The 19,710-nt window shown below is 48.9% G+C and overlaps 1 protein-coding gene across 1 annotated transcript; it reads left to right on the top strand.

The window, feature by feature from the left end:
• Nucleotides 1-1,355: 1,355 nt before the first annotated feature.
• LOC121094863 (DEP domain-containing mTOR-interacting protein-like) lies at nucleotides 1,356-18,876 on the top strand. The gene is made up of 9 exons (XM_040608969.1): nucleotides 1,356-1,676; nucleotides 9,328-9,506; nucleotides 12,611-12,734; nucleotides 13,997-14,175; nucleotides 14,784-14,969; nucleotides 15,339-15,479; nucleotides 15,797-15,867; nucleotides 17,320-17,424; nucleotides 18,604-18,876. Exons 1-9 carry the CDS (start codon nucleotides 1,591-1,593, stop codon nucleotides 18,727-18,729), a joined length of 1,197 nt encoding a protein of 398 aa, XP_040464903.1. The 5' UTR covers nucleotides 1,356-1,590; the 3' UTR covers nucleotides 18,730-18,876.
• Nucleotides 18,877-19,710: the final 834 nt, after the last annotated feature.

The following is a 19,710-nucleotide window of genomic DNA, read 5'->3' as shown; positions in this document are numbered from 1 at the left end:
CAGCATCCATCTTTTAGGAATCCAGGAGCCCAGGGATCACCATCTCACTTCTTAAGACCTGGTGGCAAAAGTGTTTCAATAACCTGCTTTTGGGAGAGAGGTCCCAGAGGGTACGGACACGGGGGCACGGATGGCCCAGGGCCAGCACAGCCAGGACGGCAGGCAGGCTGCAAAAGCTGGCCCTCCCCGCTCGCATGCCGTCCTGCCACCATGGGCAGTGAGCGGTGGTTTAGGACACTGAGCTCGTTCGGGAGTGCCAAGACCGCGTGGTCCCACATGCCAGCTCGCTGCTCCTCCGGGACAGGAGGCACACAGGCTTCCCTTTGAGTTTGACCTTGGCCCGGCCGCTGCGTGCTGTGCTTCTTTAAATGCCAACCTGAGCTTGTTTGGTGTCGTGTTATGGAGAGGGGGGTGTAAGCCTGCAGGGGTCTGCTTGTGCTGATGGAGGTGCTGGCTAACTAGCTGCTGGCTGATGGATTGCTGCTAAAGAGGATGTAATTAAAGACAGCATTTAGTTTACTGCTGCTTTATTAGACTTCACACTGAATCAGAATCTTAACTGATACTAGTTCCTTCCCACCCCTCTTCCCCATCTTCTCCACGTTCTCTTTTGGTGGGTTTCCCCCTGTTTTGTGTTTCTGAGGTCTGGTCCTCCATGCCAGCCAGTATTTTTCACTCCTTTAACTAATGGAAATACAAATGCACATGCATCCGATGGTAACAATGGATGTCATTAACCATCTCCACATCCCAATTCCTCTGCTTATTTCTCTGCTGGATGCTATTGCTTTCAGGTCAGCTCTGGCCTGCTAGTCAAAATATATCACACCAAATACCTCAAATGATGGAAACGGCTGGTAGCGGCTGCGGCAGGTACCAGTGCCTGGAGGTCTGTTTCAAACGCTGTAGCTAGTAGCACCATACAGGCAAACAGCTTGGCATCAACAGAGTCCCAGACTCATCAGTGCCAGCTCTTGCTAATTACAGCCCGTGCTTCTCCAGCCAACCTCTGTGATGGCTGCTACAACGAGGAAGGACTCAAGCTGCTCTAAGCCCGGTTTTTAGCAAGCGTTGGCCGTGGTGTTGGATGCATCTGGTTCTGGGGAGAGGTGGGAAGCCCTTGGGGAAGAGGATAAGAACAAGCCTCATGGCTTGCACCGGGGACTGGCACGTCGTGAACCCTTCATAGAGAACTTCAGCAGAAGGAAGTACTTTGTCCATGTTATTGCTGATCAAACCACTCCTCCTGCAGCCTGTGTGTGCCTGCTGGAGTCAGCTGCGCAAAGCACGGGGGAAGGACACGGTCCCCAGCCTGCTGGAAAGGGACCTGCCACCTTCCCGGCTCCCAGCCGGAGCCCGGCTGGAGGCAGCGGGTGGGAAGCCCCAGAGCCGGGCTCAGCCGGCAGAGGCTCCTCCTCCGGAGGCTCCGGGGCAGGGGAGGAGGGAGCCGGAGCCGGCAGCTCAGGCTGCCCCCTGCCCCCTGCCAGCCGGTTGGGGACCGCGCTGCGGCGGCATCTCCTCACCCCGCATCCCACGGGATGTGCGGGGCCGCGGGCGCATCTGCCCGGCGCCGCCCGCCTGCAGCCCAGCATGGAGAGCCTGAGCAACAGCCTGAAGAAGAAAGCCACGGAGCAGCATTACAGGGCAGAGGTGATGATTGCTGGAGAGCAACTGAGGTAGGAGGTGATGGGGCCCTCCTCCAGGCTGGGGCAGGGCTGTAGCTGGGGCTCTGGACTGTACCCTGTTAGCAGGAGGTGCAAAGTTTTACCCCTGAGTGAGCTCTTTCCCACCCAGCTAGTGTCCCCCACCCCCCAGTACCTGCTGATCCTTCCTTCGCTTCACCACTGGTGAAATAGATCCCTTCCCATATCACCTTGTCCTGCTGCTCCTCCCTGGGCATCTCCTGCCCTTCACCTCCCGGTGCCAGGCGGGGGTGTGTGTGTATGTTGGAGGTGCTTTGAGAAGGCAACGGGGTCTTTCTGCTCCTTTTGCATCTTCCCCCAAGTGCAGAGCCTGATGCGGTGACACCGAGCAGCCTCCCCGGGGTTCCTGGTCCCTGGCTGGATGGGGACAGCACCACCTCCGAGGTGTTTGGACTTTCGAGGATGATTTGGGAGGTCACCTCATGGGTGCCAAGCACCCGAATTGTTTTGCACAGCAACATGTAGGATCTTCCCTCTCTGGAAAGTCACTTTTGGGAACTACCGCTGCTTTGCAGTCCCAGTCCTTGAGTAGCTTCTCAGTTTGTTTTTCTTATGAAGCCAGAAATATATTCTCCTATGCAAGAAAACCTCTGTGGTGGAGAAATCATGTTCCCTGTGTATCTGGGGTCAGAACCCTCCCTCCCCTCCCCGTCCCCCTTGCCCTCCACCTTCCCTTGCTTCTAAGCATGCTAGTGTAGGCTTTTCTAGTTCTTGAGTAGAGTTTGCTTGTTTGTACCTGGAGCCCTTCTGTTTTGTTTTGAAATGTGGGTGGAAAATAGGAAATATATCCTGGAATAATGTAAAGAGTCTGGAGCCCAAGTGTGCTAGTATCAGATTCCTAAAACCCACTCTGTGTCACTCTGTTGTCCATTCTCTGTGAGTCACATTAGCTTTTAGCTTTATTACTTGTACTGGATCAAGGATTGATAATTTCCAACTGAGGATTAGGGCCCCATCTTGAAAACACAGCCAACGTCCAAGTGGCTGGATTTTATATGATGATTAGCCATGTTTCCAGTCTATTGTCTTTCACAAATATTACTGTCCTAGCTCCAGAAATTAAATCTTTTCCTTAGGTAGTGACTGGGGGAGCTGCTGTTGGGGGTGGAGGCTGCACCAACCATTCTGCCTTTGCAGGATTTGCAGTCCACGCTGTAAGCGAGGCTTTGAAAATGAGCTTAACTTTCTTACAGGGAAAAGCAGCCACTGACCTGAATGACTTGCCTCATTTCAATAACTCAGTGCAAGAGATGTAAAATTATGACTTTTTCCATCCCATGGGCAGGGCAGGCTTATTCATATTTATATTTCCAGTATTTTACTCGTCTGGAGTGATGGAGGTTTAAAGTGAGTCCTATAGCCTGGGCCAAAGGAAGGAGTCAGATATTCAGAGAGAAAATAAAATAATCAAGCCATGTGTTAATATTGTGATTGGGTCCATGTGCCAGGGGAATGAAGTGGCTTATGCTCTTCTGAAAACCAGAAATACCAACTCATTTTTTCCTCCCAATATTTGTATGGAAACTTTACTCCTTATTGTCAGTGTGAATGTATCTTGAGCCTTTAAAAATGATGCTAAAAGCCTGAAGGGAGGCAAGGTTCATGCAGGGAGAGAGTATCTTTCCATTAGCACAACTGGGATGCAGTTGAATGGGAAACCCAATATGGATGCAGTCTTGGGGTGCTGTCTTTTTCTGCTCCCCCCGCTCCATAGCTGAAGTGCCTTGGAGTTTTCTGGTTAAGGTTAGGGAGCTCCCTAAACCTGAGAGTTTTCAGACCAAACCCATCACAGCAGGTTGCAATCACGAACTGCTTGCTCCTGTTCAGGTTGCTACCCCAGGCGCAGGTTATCCCTGCTGGAAGGGGTGACAGGAGGGGCAGGAATCACATACAAGTAGAGGGACAAGGTGAGAGCTCTCACCTCGGGAGCTGGCGCGTGCTACACCCGTGATCCTGGGAGACACGCTGTTTTGCGGATGCTGCGGCACAGGGAGCAGACCCAATCTGCCTCTGGGCAGCCTCAACTGCTTCAAGCCCCTGACCTGCTCTTGAAGTGCTGGAGCTCTTTGTTGCACGGACAAGAGCAGGTGGATTTCATGCAGCAGGGTTGTTCTCCTTCAGCTGGGTTGTGAGTAATGGGTCGAAACGCTAAGGAGGGACAGCAGAGTACCAGCCCTCACAGTGATGGAGACGTGGGTCCTTTCGCTGCTGGCTTAGCACCAGCAGTTGCATCCTTCTGCTTGGGGCTGGGCAGGAGCCTGTTCCCTGTGCAGAAAGACTGGAAGGAGCTGCTGGCCAGCACGGGGTGTAAAACTCAGGGAAGAGGGTGATGGGATGGTCACCAACCTGGAGCTGGGCTCCTCCTTCCCCTGCAGCCTATCTGGCTGAAAGGAGAATGGAGTGGTGCAGAGCAGAACACACCGAGTGCTCGAGTCTGCCACTTGTATTTTGGGGATCATACAGCCTGCCAGGTACGGAGTTGGTGGTATGAATCCTCCCGGGGCCTGGATGCCCGGTAGGTAGCAATGGGGAAACTGAGGCAAAGAGGCTGGATGCTGTCTCAGCGAGAGCAGATGAGGCAGGGCTAGCTCAATGTCTGTGTTGTGCTCCCTGGCTTTTCCCCACGTGAGGAATAAAGCAGCATGTAAAGGAGCCTCTTGGTCTGCCCTGACTCTGTAAGCCTCGATCAGCAAATAACGTTGCTGTATCTACATAAAATCTCAAACATTTGTTTTTCCCTGTTCTCCACTTCCTGCCCTGCCTCCCCACTATTGCATTTAATCAAACAAACCTTTGCTCCATCTTAACAGTTCTTTGGCTTCCCAGCGAGTTTGTAAATCCCTCCGAGTTTGGTTTGGCCAGAGGGATGAGTCTGTTCAGTGTCAGGATGTGTTTCCCAGCCAGAAATAGCTGCACAGGCGAGGGGTGAGGGAATGCTGTGTGGGGATGGCTGGGAACAAACCAGATCCTAAAGGAATTGAGGGGAGACTGGCTGCTGTGCTTCGGGTTGTCTGTCTGCCAGGGTCCCCCTGCTTCCATGGGGATGCTAGCCCATGGAAGGGGAAGAGGAGTTTTGGGGCTTGAGTCTCTCCCCGTCAAAAAGATGAAGATAATTTCCGCTGATATCTTGGTCTTGGGTCTGAGAGAGCTGCTGCTGCTGTCTCAGCTCCTTCCTCACGGCTCCCGCTGTCGTTCTTTTTGTTTCAGACATACAAACCTGCATGAAAACCCCACTAGTTTTCCTGGGTGTTGTGTGTTCCTGGGTGGCATTCTGTAAGAGAGGCCCAATTAGTCATTTCTAATTGCAACAAATGGCTTATCTGCACAGAGATATTCTGGAACAACTACCAGGCTTTGGATTCACACCCTGCTGTAATCTGAGTTTCTCAAGTACAGACAAGCCCTCGTGTGCTTTCTTCTGGGTGTTCCTCATGGTCAAGTGAACCAGCTGTTCTCTAATAACTCTGTTAAGCTGCATTAATCACTTTAAAATGTAAAATATACTTAGTAAATTTATGTCTCGGGTAGAAAAAGTGAGAAGAGAAAGAAAGTTTTCTTCTAATGAAGAACAAAACAGTGATTTCAGCCACTGTATGCAATTTTCAAACTTGCTGGGTGTTTTATTTAGATACTCAAATTGACTCTGTTAAATAAAGTGCTCATGCTTTGATGCTCTGGAAATGGGGCTCACTTAAAGGTCTGTAGCTGAACATGCCAAAATTTGTATTTCTGGCCAGAAATCTTGGGTTCACAGGAGGTTTGATGATTCTCTATTGACCCTGGGTCTCTTGAAGTGGGGATGTCTTCCTGGAGGAGTTGTGGGACACTGCTTGATGTGGCAGTCACCAGGTGAATGTTATTTGGAAGATGAGACTACATGATCAGAATGACCTTAAAAAGCCTATTACTAAATTTTCAGCACTGGTGAAAGTGAGGACTGGGAAGTAGGCTTGTGCTTGCCAGGATTTCTTTTTGAGATTGAAGTCTTGTTTTCCTAGACATATGTTTAAATACAAGTAGGAAAATAAAACATCTCTGCACCGCTATGGGCTGTGACAGGCATGCAAAGCTCTCCCCTCGGCCCCCTGAACTTACTGGTGCTTTTGCAGACTGGGAGTGCAGCAAACTGGGTTTTGCTGAGCCTGTTTGCAGCAGTTGTTTTGCCTGAATGTGCCTCTCCAGCAGCTATTTTGCAGATCTGCTGTTGTGGTTGTTGCTGTCTTTTACTGAGCACTTAGTTGTTTGTTTGTTGGTTTTTTTGGTTGTTATTGGGTGTTTTTTTTTTTGTTTCTGTTGGGAGTTTTTTTCTGTAAAGATAGGAACAGAAAAGATCCTTTCGGTGATGCATCATTCCAGGGCCATTTGTTTATGCTTAACTGCTATGGGAATGTGAACTTGAGTAGATATCCTTGAGAGATCCACCTTGGCATTTGGGATGCTCAAGGTCTGTTTAAGTGGGTGGGGGGTGACGGAGAGCAGCACAGGGAGACATTCCCACTCCGCACAGGCACGTGTGGGTACTGGGTGCAGAATGACTGCCACTTTAGGGATTGCTCTGGCTGTGCAACTATGACACAATAAAAATAGTGATTTTTCCAATATAGGAAAACCCTTTGCTTCAGCAAATGCCCTAATTCAGACTTGGTTCTGAAATTTCATGAAATGTGAATGCGCTGAAGTAACCAAGAGAGGATCTCCTGGCGTTGCTCTCCAGCAGTGGACGTCCATAACGCTGCTGGGACAACACGGGGCTGCCAGAGGAGCAGGGAAGTTGTGCTTGTAACAGCTGAAGTGACTTGAACTCTTGATTCCCCTAGAGGTTTGTGGGTTGTTGGTTGGGTTTTTTGTTTTTTCCTTTCTATTTGCACTGCTGTGGATCTCCCTTTCAACAAGGTTACACAGGATGAATAATGATGCCTTTGTAGTGACCTTGCCAAAGAAACAATTCGGTTACCTAACACAGGTCTACTCAAAGCAGCGCACCAAGTGCCAAGCCAGGAGTGTTTAATAAGGGTTGATTCTCATGTTCCAGCAAGCATTTTATCCTTGTGTTGTTCTGTGCTTTTCTTTTTTTTTTCTTTTTTTTTCCCCCCCCCCCTTTTGAAGAGGTAATGTGTACACGGGACAGGTTTTGGCATCTAGAAAGCTCATAATTTTGTATTATACATCCATCCTTAATACTTTTTTATGTAGAAGCATGATTATAAACCACTCACAGTTTCACTGACTTTGTTTTTGCAACATCATATGCGGGCTGGTTTCTGGAGAGTGTCAGCTGAGCCGTTCGGAGGCGCAGTGGGTGTGATGTCCTTCTCTGCCTGAAGGACAAAATTTATCTCCTTGTAGTTGATGGGAAACAGTAAACAAGAGGAAAGTGAAAAGACCACCAGGACACTTGAGCTGTGCATCTTCCACTGCCCTGGGTCTGCAGGCAAGAGGGCAAACTTGTCACAACCTTAAAACAGCCCATGAGGGTCCAAGATTCTGCTGCTCCAGAGGTGCTTAAACACCACTTAATTCCTGTCCTAGCAATTGTGCCCGACGGAATAGTTTCAAAATATGTGTGTGTGTGTGTGTGTATATTAAATCCTAGGTTTTAGTAGTATTGTTTACTGAAAATCTTTTTTCTTTTCTCCTTCCCCCAGGACCCGTGTACTTTCTGCAGTACTCTGAAATGTGATAAAAATAGACCTAGAAGGGAAATAATATTCTCCCAGCCAGTTTCTAGTCAAGCCTTGTTTGATTATGGTCTGTGTGTTATTGTGGGTGAAGGAGTGTGTGTGTATGTATGTATGTCTATATATGTGTGTGTGTGTATGAGTGTATATATATAGCCTTTATAGGCTCCTGCAGACTGTTGATAGCGATAGAATACTCTTGGTACATTTCTTATCTCTGCCAAACACACCTCTAAAGTGGCATTCCACTTGCTGATTATAAAGAAAGAATATAAAAAATGACTGACTGTCTTCTCCCGTAGCTGAGGGATGTTGGGTGGGGAGCCTCTCCGTTTGCTGACTCTGTCTGGTTGCATTTTGACAGTGAACTGTGAAATAAAGGAAGGGAAAATGCTAAAAACTGTAAAACCAGCAGGCAGCTGTCTGTGGGCTTTCTCTTCAGGTAAAACCCATACGCAGGGCAACTGCTGGTCACGCGTGGGAAGGAGCCTTCCAGGTAAGGGGAGTAAACCACCGAGTATAGACCCCAGTATGTGAGGGAGGGCTCCAGAGGCAAGGCCAGGAGCTGGTTCTGCACGAGCCTTTGGGTCAGTGTTTCAGTTACCAGGAAGCTCTGACAATATCTGTTAAGAATTATATCGGCTCACAGTAGCCTTAACATTAATTACAACAATCAATTACTCATTCTTCACCCAATAAAAGGTTTTATCTTAAGACTTTTGAGACTCTGGTATTTGTAAATCCTACAATATAGGATAATCCATTATTATCTAAGAGATTTTTAGGATATTTAAAACTTCTTGTATGGTGCCTGAAACTGTTGTCCAACATGCTGTGTCGTACGCATACCTGCTTCAAAAAGAACAAAAGAACTTGAAGCACGGAATAAAGAAAGGCTGCAGTGATTAATGCCGTTGTAAAATATATTGGCCCAAGGCAAAACGAGGAGTTGAAATGAATAATTTGAAACCAGAAACATCCTGGAGTTACAGAGGAGTTATTTAATTAATATCTCTGAGTCTGCTGCATGCACAGGGCGTTTTCCAAGGTTAGTATTTTGGGAACAGTCATGGCTACAGGGCAAAGGTTTGGCTCCCGGACAGATCTCCTGCCAAGTTGAGTTGGCTTTGGCTGGAACACATAAGATCTCTGTAGCTTGCTCGGTTGTTAAGGCCCTTTTAAAAAGTCAAAGCCGTACTCACCTGAGTAACCTTCACCCAGGTGTATCTTTCTGTTGGAGTCACAGGCTGGCTGTCACGTCAGGGTTTGCAGCGTAGGGCGGTTGTTGTTTTGGTAAACTCTGTCCCAATCTATCCCAGTTTGAACCAGAAAATGTCAGGGCTGTTGTCTGCTGCTGTGGAATGGTAGGTACATGGATTAGTAGGTAGTGCATGGGATCAGCTGGCACTTGTCTCTTGGACACACGCGGGAGAAAGGAGTGTTCCCATTGCTGCTCCCGTTGCTGCTCCCATTGCTGCTCCCACCCCGAGCTATGACTAAGACTTTGTCCTGGGGGCAGCTACATTCCTGCTTTCATGGTTATTGGGAAGAACTAGACACAAAATCATGCACAAATCTATGTACTACTATTCCCCACCCCCTCCCTGTGTTTTGGCCCTTCTTCACAAGCTTCAGTTAGCTGCTGTGTATTTTTTAGAGGCTTGCTTAGAACAAAAAGACACGTATGGCTCAGACTAAGTCTGGTGCAGGCAATTACATAATCTGTGTAGTGATAAGGAGGCAAGAAGGGGATGAGGGAGAGGCTCCCTAGGATTAACTGATGCAGTTTTGCAAAGCCAAGAGGTTTGATCAAATTTATAAGGCGCTGGGTGCTTGCCAGAAGTCCCAAATCATCCCTAGTTTCTCCAGGCTGGGCAGATGCTGGGCTATCAGACCCAAGTTCCCCTGTAACGCCAGCTCTGCTCAATGGCTGGCTTTCTCTCTAGGCTTCGCCTCCACGATGGGAAGCTCATTAAGGACCGGCGTTACCATCTCCGAACATACCCAAACTGCTTCGTGGCGAAGGAGCTCACAGACTGGCTGATTGACCACAAAGAAGCACCAGACCGAGAGACGGGCATCCGCCTCATGCAGAAGCTAATGGACCATTACATCATCCATCACGGTGTGTGGGTTTCTCTGCTGCCCGCGGAGCTTCCCCAGGGAGGTGGCTCCATGTCTGGTCACCGTGTGTGTCCATCAGCCTGGGATATGGCAACATGGTCAGGTCCCTGCTCACGACCCTCCTGTGGGCGAGGGCTCCTGGAGAAGCTGGGAGGTGATGGGCAGGCAAGAGGCTGCGTGGGGCTGGGTGAAGCTGCATTGCTTTGGGGGATGGGCCAGGTCCCTGCCCACAGACAAACCAGCATCTGAGGTGTCTTTATTCAAAAGCAAGTTGAGGAATGCCTGACCTGTATTGCCCTGCAGCAACTGCATTGGCAGCCAGTGGGGGATATTTTTACAGAAGGTGGTCTAGCTCATGTTTGTGTCATGCAGAAGTGGAAGTTGAATTATAGCACAGGCTTTGCATCTGCAGGAGAATTCTTTTTTTCTTACCGTAAGAACCCAGCACTCCTCAGTTTTCCCCATCCATGCTGAGGTGAGACAAGTAGGGGTGTGGAGCCCACATCACTTGAAGTGGGAAGTAATCCAGTACCTGTAAATGGGGCTGAAGCAGTCCTGTAGGAATGTCTCCTTTGGGATTTAAGTGTGTGATGCCATTTCAAAGGCTTGTCCATGGAACCTGTTAAAAGGGAAAATAATAATAATAATACTCCCCCCGCCCGCAAACGAAAAAAACAACGAAAGGAGGGGAGTCAGGGGAAAGCAGCTTGATGCTTCAAGTATCCAGGCTTTTTTCTCTTTAAAAATTATTTGGAACTTTCAGCAGTGTTTGGATTAGCTCAGGTCATGTGGCGTGGCCTGTGCCTGTCCCGGAGCTGCAGAGCAATCCCCGAGGTCCAGCCCTCGGTCCCGCTACAACAGCGGGAAATCTGTGCTTCAGACCGGTGAAGAGCTGCTCCTCTCTGGGATTTCGAGGCCCAAACAGAATCAAAATCCCTGGATGACCAACCAGCCTCGGACGGTGCAGCCCTCGGTGGGAATTGCTGCTGACCCGTGGCTGAGCTCTGGTGCTCCCAAGTCCCTGGGACACGGGCGGTGGTAGCCTGGCGCTGGGTGGCAGCTTGTCACCAGAGGATGCAGCTGAGGAGCCAGAAGCAGATGGCAAACACACCAAACCCAGCCCTCTCTTCCCCCCTCTCCTCCAGGGTCCAGAAATAGCTGCCTTTGACCACTGCAATGCAAACACTCTCTGTCGCCATCTGCTACTTGCTGAGGTTAATGCCCTTTACATTAAGCTGCCTTGAATAAAAATAAACTGCTGCTGTGCTTTATCACGAAAGCATAAAGCTGAAGCAGTGAGTTCTCAGTTAACCATTAACACTTAAAACTGATTATTTTTTCCATCTGTCCAGCCAACGGTTTCAAATAAATCCATTTAAATTAAACCTGGGCAGTACTGGATACCAGTGCTGTTTTGATTGCTTATCACGGACACATCCCTTCTGCTTCTGCGGTAATTCCTGGCAGGACACAGTAGTTGACTCTCCAACTTGCCTTGTGACCACGAATTTCTGTTAGTCCTGTGGAAACAGGACTGCCAGCTTACCGCAGCACCGTGCAAAGTGCTTTGCAAGAGGCTGTCCCAGTTCTTCCCCTTTTCTCCACTGGGATCCAGGAGACAGTAATTATCTCATGGAGATCATTGTCTGCGCTGCCTCTTAAGGGTCTGATGTGGTTTGAGCCGTTATTCTGTTACGTGCTGGAAGCAGATTGAAATTGGTCTTCAAACAGCAAAAACACTTAGGTTTTCCATGGGCGCAGCCTTCTAAGGTTTTGCGCTTAATTCCCAATTGCAATGTCGTCTGAATCATTGCTCCTTGGAGTTAAGAAGATGCAAACTTTTGCCTTTTAAAACAACCTTCCAGACCTGCCTTCTTGCTTGGTGAGTCATGGGCTTCAGCATCCCGATTTCGCACCCAGACAGCCGCTCAGGAGGAACGATGAACCTGAGATAGGCTGGCAGTTTATAGCATTTTGCTGCTCGCCAAAAGGGGGTGAAGCTTTGCCAGTCTGCTCAGAATGAACAAGTGTTAAAATTTTCACAAGAAGTATTTTGTGGTTTTTGAATTTCACTTTACATTACTTTAGCGAGGAAATCTTTGTGGGTATTTTTTTTTCATTTTTCTTTGTTTTTCCAGGCATATTCTTTACTCTTTTTTTTTTTTTTTTTTTTTTTTTTGATGAAGTTTCTCCTTCTTGCTTCAAACAGATGGACCTGAAGAAAGGCAGGCTGACTAATTTAAGAGCTGGACTGTGATTTTTTGGGGGCTGTTTTTGTTGGTTTGGTTTGTGGTTTTGGTTTTTATTGACTTGTAGTCTAGGAATTTGTTTCAGGCAAGCTTATCTCAAAGTTGTATCCCAAATATTTACCTGCTAAATGTTGCATGCACTGAACGGCCATGCATTTACAGACTCTGTGCTTATCCCCAAGGTTAAACGGAGGCTTTTCATACAGATTTGATTATTCCAGTTGTATGCATCTAGCTCTGAAGAAAAATTTATCTCTTGAGGTCAGTTTGCCATGCAAATGAATTGAGCAGGGTTGGCACAAAAGGGTGTGGAAAAGTTGGTGGCATTATACGTTTTGGCTAACAAGTAATTTTGGCAGGGACAGAGGTGATTTTATGGCATTTTTGGATGAAGCGAGGGTTGGGTTTTTTTGCTCCTGTCCTCCAAGTCTACTTACATGTGGCTATATCTTTCTTAAAAAGACTGATTGAGACAATTCTGTTTGTTCTCTTTTAGTCTAAAGCAAAGCATCACCATTTAAATTAAATTAAAAAAAATATCCTTGTTTGTTCTAATTAACATTTTAGTGTCTGGATCAAAATGTGGATGCAAACTCAGGCTTTCCTCTGTCTGTTCAGTGGGACTGACCTCTCCCAGCAGCACGGGCTGTAGGCACTCACAAGCAGCTCATATGGGGACCGAAGGCTCAGCTTCTGGTTGCTCCGTGATATGAGGGGCATAGAGAAGGACATCACATGCAGCCCCCAGAGCTTTTAACCTCGAATTATACCCTGCCGAGTCTGTGCAGCTCTGTCTGTCCCTTACGGACCGACAGCTGCCTGCAGCACTGACATCCCTGCTCTGAACCCCTTCCAGTCTGCGACGAGCACTCGGACTACAAGGATGCCAAGCTGCTGTATCGCTTCCGCAAGGATGATGGGACCTTCCCTCTCAGCAAGGATGTGAAGGTGTTCATGAGAGGCCAGAGTCTTTACGAGAAGTACGTAAGTCCTTCCCCTGCAAAACAGCTCTCTGCAAGGGGCGCTGGGACTGAGCTTGGCTGGCTGTGCTTGCTGATGATGCTCTACGGCTGGGAGCCACCCCTACAGCTGCCTTTTCTCTGCCTTCTCGGTACCCCATGCTGTAGCACTGGGAAATGCTGTTTCCTGAGCCGTGTCACGGCTGCAGGACAACTGGCTTCTTTGGGGCTGGGGCAGAAGTTGTACTCAGAACCTATGGATGCTTTCAGGGGCTCCAACCCAACTATGGGTTTTGGGGTCCAGCCTGGGGAAGTGCTAGAGTGCTATCTGCAATGTGAGTGCTCCTGGGATGGGCACAATGGCTGTTTCCAGCAGCCCCCCAGCCTCCCTGCCTGAGCTGCTTCCATCAGCACTGCTAGGACTAACTTGCCACCAAAATCAGCAGGGTATAGCACCCTCAGGGCCCCCAGGGACCTGGATCCCTGCACCTCACTTAGCCTATCTGCAAATTCTGTAACAGAAAAACTTATTCTCAGACAGTAAGGAAAACCCCTTCCACCTTCAAGTGTTTAGTTTTCTTTGTCTTTATTAGTTCTGGTTCTAAATCCAAGCCGTCTAGCCGGGCACCTCATGAGTCATTTTCTTAGACTGGCTTCAGCCACAGACCAAGCTCCGGACCTGGTTCCTTTAGCATCCTCCTCGCATCACGTCTGCCCTCAGACCCTGGCAATCAGATCCACAACCTGGCACTGAGGGAGAAGTCCTTCAGGCAGGCGCGCGGTGATTTCGGATGTCTCCCTGTCCCTCTGGCAGATGCACATCCCTTCTACTTCGCTTCTGCCGGGCGGTGGTGGCCAGCGAGAGCATCCAGCGTGTCTCACAGCTGAGCCCGCTGCACCCTCTCGTGGAGACACTGGATTTAGCTCTCATGTTGCAAACTGAGTACGTGTTTACTAACAGACACCTCCTCCGTCAGTTCGGACTGCCTGCCATTTGTTGCACGCACCGGCTGCTTGCTTGGCTTTCATCTGCGGTCTTTAGCCGAGGCTGCAGCTGAACTGGTTTTGCTGAAGCTGCTTCCTCTGCTGTCACAAAGATTTACAAAGCTGCCTGACCGTGGCACTGCGTTTCTCCCTTTCTTCCCACTGCTCCCAGGCAGCAGTGTTTTGCCTTTAACGCTTTACCCGCTTCTCTTGGCCTTGCTCCTTGCTTTGGCCGGCAGCAGCCCGCGGGGCCGGCAGGGCTGTGCAGCGTCACGGAGCTTGTCCCACCTCTGTGCCAGGCTGGTGAGCGTGGAAGGGTCAATTCTGAAGGTGAGAGAGGAGAATTCAGTCAAGTACCAGAGGACTTTCCTGGGCTGTGAAATGGTCGACTGGCTTGTTCAGGAGGGAGAAGTAGAGAACCGAAAGGAAGCGGTGGAGCTGGGCCGGGCGCTGCTGGAGCATGGGATCATTCAGCATGGTGAGCGAGGGTGGAAAGCAAGAGATCAGCATAGCTGTCAAGGCTGTGCTAAGAACAAATCCCCATTCATGTCATGCAACAAGTGCTGGTCAAGTGCCCACTTGGAGATGGCAACGGGGCCTTTTAGTTCTATGTTTGGAGCTGGTGACCTTTGAAATTGGAGCAATCTTCCACCACCCACAAAGGCTTTGAGTTGAAATCTGAGCTATTGCTCTTCAGTTCTTCAAAGCCTCCGGCTGCAGGAGTGGGATGCACCCCTGGGTTTGGAGGGCTGGGTTGCGAGGACGTAATGTTCAGCCCGGCTTGGCTGGAGATCATAACCATCTGCAGGAATTAAGCTTTCAATTCCGAAGGCGGGGAATCCTCTGAATGGCTTGGGACAGGGGCAGGTGGAGGGCTGAGACTCGGTGGTGCACCTCTGGGAGATGACATCTCTCGGGGAGGTGGCCCTGCTGGTCCTCCTTCCCTGCAAGGAGCATTCTCAAACAGTCAGAAAAACTGCAGCAGAACACACAGATGTTAAAAGAAATTCATCTGGGTCCCTTGGTATATTTGCTATGTATTTTTCACACCTCCTCAGCCTCTCCCTTCTCCCTGCTCTCTCCTAGTCTCCAATAGGCATCACTTCTTTGACAGTGACATCCTCTACCAATTCTGGATCAACTTTCGACGGAGGCGCCGTCTCACAGAGTTACTCAACGAGAACTCTTCTCGCACCCTCTCCGAGAGCCCGGACAGCCCCTTCTGTCTTCGCAAGCTCAACCCGGAGCCAGGCAACACCAGCTTTCTCTCTGGTAACTGTGGATGTATTTGTAGAGGGGTATGAAAGCAGGGGTTACGTTACCAGAGTACCTCAGAGCCGAGGGTGCTGCTCCAGCAGAGTGTAGGGTGTTTGTTCCTCCAGGGTTCCCATGGAGTGACCACCTATCCCACCGGTTTGTGGTAGATGTCCTGATGCAGCAACAGTCTTTATCACAGCTCCCCATCTAGGGAAAATAACCCAGCTTACCATCAACTCAGCTCTTGATCTTTCTTTGAAGCTATTAAATGCCATCTTCAGTGCATGCTCACCTTTCAAGTGTGGGCCAGGCTGGTGGAGGAAGTTTGTTATTTTAAACTAGTCTGTTCCTTCCTTGGGTAATTGTTATTTCTGCCTCTTTCAGTCCAAACCAACAAGGAGATCAAAATCGTCTCAGCGGTTCGAAGGAGCAGCATCACTTCCCTCGCTGGAAACTCCAACCCCTACTTCAGCACTGCTCCTACGCTGGTATTCCCTCCTGTGGCTGAATGCAACCCCAAATCAGGTCTGGGCTTCTGCATTGGCCTGCTGTTGCACAGGACAGAGCTGTCCCTTCAGGGCTAGCTCGAGCCTCAGGTCCAAACCCAGCCGCTCTCAGCTTGGGGACTTGCGAGAGGCTCAGCCTCACCTCTGAGGCTTCATTGGAAAAGTTGTGCAAGTGTTTTGAAAAACATTGAGATGAATGTAACGATTTCTCTGTGTGGTAACTGTGCTGGTTCTAACATCTGCTCTCCAGCCCATGGTAATCCCCAGGCTGCCTCGTTAGGCACTTTGCTGCATGAAACCCTTGGTTCTGACAGGATCTGTCGCCTTCTGCCCTAGTGTTAAAGAGACCCGTCACCAATGAAGAGCTCCTGTCCCCTGGGGCCCCCTACATCAAGAAAACACTGACTGTAAGTGACCCTGGCGAACGGTACTGCTAACCCAACGGCAGCGAGCGCGCTGCCTGCTCTTAGATAGCTCTGCCTGCTGCTCTGGCCACTTTGCGGTGAAACTTCGGGTGCATGTCACATCATCTCTTTCTCACTGAGCCTCAGTGGGTTGGTGCCTTCAGATATTCTTGTGGGTGAAAATGTGCGCAGCCCCTGCTTCAGTTTGATGTATATCAAAGGGCTAGATCAGGAAAGCGAATGTTTCCTGGACAGAAAACCTTCCATTTATGTCGCATCCAGCTCCACGCAAACTGTAGAATCGGTGAAGGCTGGTGACAGTTGAGACTGACACTCATCCTCTGTGTCACGCAGGGTGGTGTGCAGCTTCATGCATCTTTCAGGCTCCTGCTGCAGCTTAGACATGTTGACATGATCCATCAGCATCTGACGGAGCATCGCTGAACAGGGAACATCCAAGGGCCACTCTTGCCTTTCTTGTAATGGGCTTTTTCATGGATAAAACAGAGACAGTGCAAAATCTCCACGATGCTGCAGACAACCTGAGTTTTGGGATTTTACTTTTCTAGTTATTTCTAAAGCTGTAGGACTAGTCAAGGCAGGGCTGGTGGGTGCTGGGTGGGAATGCTGCAAGACAGTTCCTGCCCTGCGGAGCTTATTGTGCTTGTTTATTTTTGTGAAAAACTTCTCAGCCCTTTCCTGCCTGCCTTTGAAATGGGGAATCTCACAGCGGCCAGTTTAGGAAGCATGAAAGCTGTCTTGCCATACTGGTTTGACACAGGTGGGATTACAGAGGAGCTGTGGATCAGGTTCTCAAATTAACTGTGCTGTAGAAATTGGTGGGAATGAGCAAGAAAAATAAAGCTGGTGATTAGTGTGGCATGTTTGAGGACATGCTGTTCATTCTCCTCCTGAATGCTCTTGCCCTGCCCTTCAACTCTGCCAGCCTGGGCCCTTCATGGCTCATTTCCTTCTGCTTAGCTGTGCAGTTGCTGTTATTTATTTATATGGGTAATGCACAAAGTCCTTTGGGAATTCCTTTTCTCTTTTAGTCACATCAGATGGCCACAGTATCACAGCAAACTGCTCTGACAGACCAAGGTCAGAGTGGGGAAAAATGAAGAGTGGCTACTTCCACCCTAGAAATGCTCTCCTGGGTCAAGGAAAGGGCACCGCACGCGTGCTCTGGAAATGTTCTCAACGTGTTCTTGGTGCATGCCTTGCACTTCAGCTTCATGCTGCCTGTGCTTGACTCTTCTGCACTTGCTCACAGGGACTATTAATCAGAAAGCAGCTTTGCAGAGGGCAATTAATCTGTGGTGCTGTGTCCCACTTGATGCACAGCCCTTTCCTACCCACTGCAGATCAGGAGCAAAGCTCTCCATCTCGCTAGGAACTGTTGCATGTCCTCTATCCAGTCCCTTGGTTCTTAAAAACCTTTTGTTCTGCTTGTAGATTGTGGGGGATGCGGTGGGCTGGGGGTTTGTGGTCCGAGGAGGAAGACCTTGCCACATCCAGGCAGTGGACCCAGGAGGACCCGCTGCTGCTGCAGGGATGAAGGTACTTCTCACTCTTGGTGACTGAACAGGAGGCAGAAGTTCTGTTCTGCTTGAGCTTTTTGAACTGAACACATCCTCTGTGATAATCCCACCTCCTGCAGTGGAGATCAATCCAATGGAGTCGGTGTGTGGAGCTCTGGCAGTGCCATGAGAGGTGGAGGGAGGGATGCTCTCTGCAGGCAGAGCGCCCTGTGTGTGCTGCACGGTGGCACATTTGCCTTTTGCCAGGGCAGCACAGGGGCTGTGTGCAGCTAAAACTTTAAAAACCTGTCAAAATGAAACGGTCCCCATGGCAGACTTTGGAGCTGTTGAAACTGTTTGAGCTACTAAAAAGAAAAAACAGCAGAGAATTCCCAGTTCAGTCCAGTAAGTATATATAACCCTGGTGAAGCAGGGAAGGAGCAGACACTTGTAATACATTTTGTGTTTCTCTGCTATTAACAGTGTAGTTGTGTGTGGAACTGTCCTCCACGTACATGAAAGCTTAATAACCTCAGACTGATGCCTTGATTTTATTCATCAAGTAACTTCCAGTATTTCCAGCTCAGGTGAAATGAACTGAGGGCTTGAAACTCATTTTATACCCAGGCATGTACGGGGTTTGTGTGTAGTGCTTTAGGCGTGAGCGAAAGGAATGTTGAGTTTCACAGTTCCCTATGAAAACCCCAGCAGCAAGGGAATAATTTCTACAAGCTGATATAAGTCTAAAGTCAGATGGATATTTGAAATAATGGGATTCTTCAGAGGCAGAGTGTGACTCCTTGTTTGCTTCAGGCAGGATTGGAAGGGGAGAGATGAATTTGTTTCATTTACTCAAGAGCCCAGTTAATTTCTCCTTACCTAATCTCATTTGCTACCAGATTGCTAGATGTTAATATTGTGCCTCATTTCCATCTGTGAAATGAACCACTGCTCATAAATTAATCTTTTTTTTTTTCTTTTTTTTTTTTTTTTCTTTTCTCTGTTAGCTCACAGTCTAAATCCCTTTGGTCCCTTTTTTATGATATAGTGATTGTAGCACAGTGATTATTAATGTAGCTTATGGAGTGGTAATGCTTTAGGGTTTGCAGAATTTTGTAGCAAGTTATTTGCAATTGCAGCTTCTGGCTGTAGTCAGTCACGGGTAGAAGTTGCCATGAAGACGTCAACCGAAGGTGACCTGCCCCTCCTCTCCTTGCAGGTGTGCCAGTTTGTTTTCTCAGTGAATGGTATGTATGTTTTGCATCTGGACTACCAGACCATCAGCAGCCTCATCATGACAGGGCCACGAACTCTCGTGCTGGAAGTCATGGAAGCCATTGAATGAGTGAAGTCTCATCCCACTGCTGTCTGGAAAGGCAGGGCGCTCCGCTGGGCAGGGATGGACTGTTGGGGGGACCAAGCCTGACCATTCACTGTGAAATGTTAGCCAGGCATTTAATATATTTTCAAATAAATACATTCTAACGGGCAAGTCTCGGATTTTGATGTTGTTGAAATATTTGGCTCTACCTCATCTTGAGAGGGTCTAAGCTCTTGCAGCTCCTTTTTAACACCCGTGGGAGAGTTTAGCACATTGTGAAACCAAGCTTTAGAACAGGTCTAAGGTGGTACAGCTGGTACAGCTGTTAAGCAGCAAGAAGTTTGATACCAAGCAAGTGAGTACGTCTGAGCTCCCCTGAGTTGTCTGCAGTCTACCAAGAACACAACGTGCTTTCCAGATGGTCCCATAAGCCATGCCATCGACTGTCAAGAAAATAAGGGAATGAATACAACAATGTATGCTTCCTTGTAGAGAAAGTACAAGGCTCCTGCTACGCTTTGGCTTGGCCACGCTCACAGCCAGGGCTGGTTGCTCTTCCCGGCTGTTTCCTGAAGAGGTGAGGCTCCCACCATTGTGCTTTTTGTGCCCCCAGCTCCTAGTAATGCTTAAATCCATTAAGCAGCTTCACCTCGGCATGGAGCCAGGCAAAGCTCCCAAAAATCCTAGGCTGCTGCCAGCCTAGTGACAGGAGGCAGCAGGGGCAAGGGGAGCCTAAGCAGTGTCTGTCCAAAAGGAAATGTGTCCCAGCCTGAGCGTGGCTCTGGGAGGGACGAGAAATGGGCGAGATCCACCAGCATCCAGCCCCCTGGACCCTGCTGCTCCCAGGGTGATTGCGTTTGCAGGCAATGCAGAATATTCATACTCAGACTACTCCGAAAGTGAATTAAATTTAGAATAACAGGTAACAACAAGAAAGTGGGGAGTTTTCTTGCTTTCCAGTTCACAGAGCATCCTGCGTGTGATCCGCCTGCAATGCTGTGCATA

The sequence above is a fragment of the Falco naumanni genome, chromosome 10, assembly GCF_017639655.2.
Source record: "Falco naumanni isolate bFalNau1 chromosome 10, bFalNau1.pat, whole genome shotgun sequence".
In the NCBI taxonomy this organism is placed as follows: Eukaryota; Metazoa; Chordata; class Aves; order Falconiformes; family Falconidae; genus Falco; species Falco naumanni.
Note: the sequence above shows the minus strand (reverse complement) of the source record. Positions and strands in the feature narration are given on the sequence as shown.

Excerpts from the sequence above, each read along its gene's own strand:
- LOC121094863 (XM_040608969.1), top strand. The coding sequence starts at position 1,591 with ATGGAGAGCCTGAGCAACAGCCTGAAGAAGAAAGCCACGGAGCAGCAT. Across the intron at positions 9,507-12,610 it reads CCATTACATCATCCATCACG|TCTGCGACGAGCACTCGGAC; the intron begins GTGTGTGGGTTT and ends AACCCCTTCCAG. Across the intron at positions 12,735-13,996 it reads GGCCAGAGTCTTTACGAGAA|GCTGGTGAGCGTGGAAGGGT; the intron begins GTACGTAAGTCC and ends CCTCTGTGCCAG.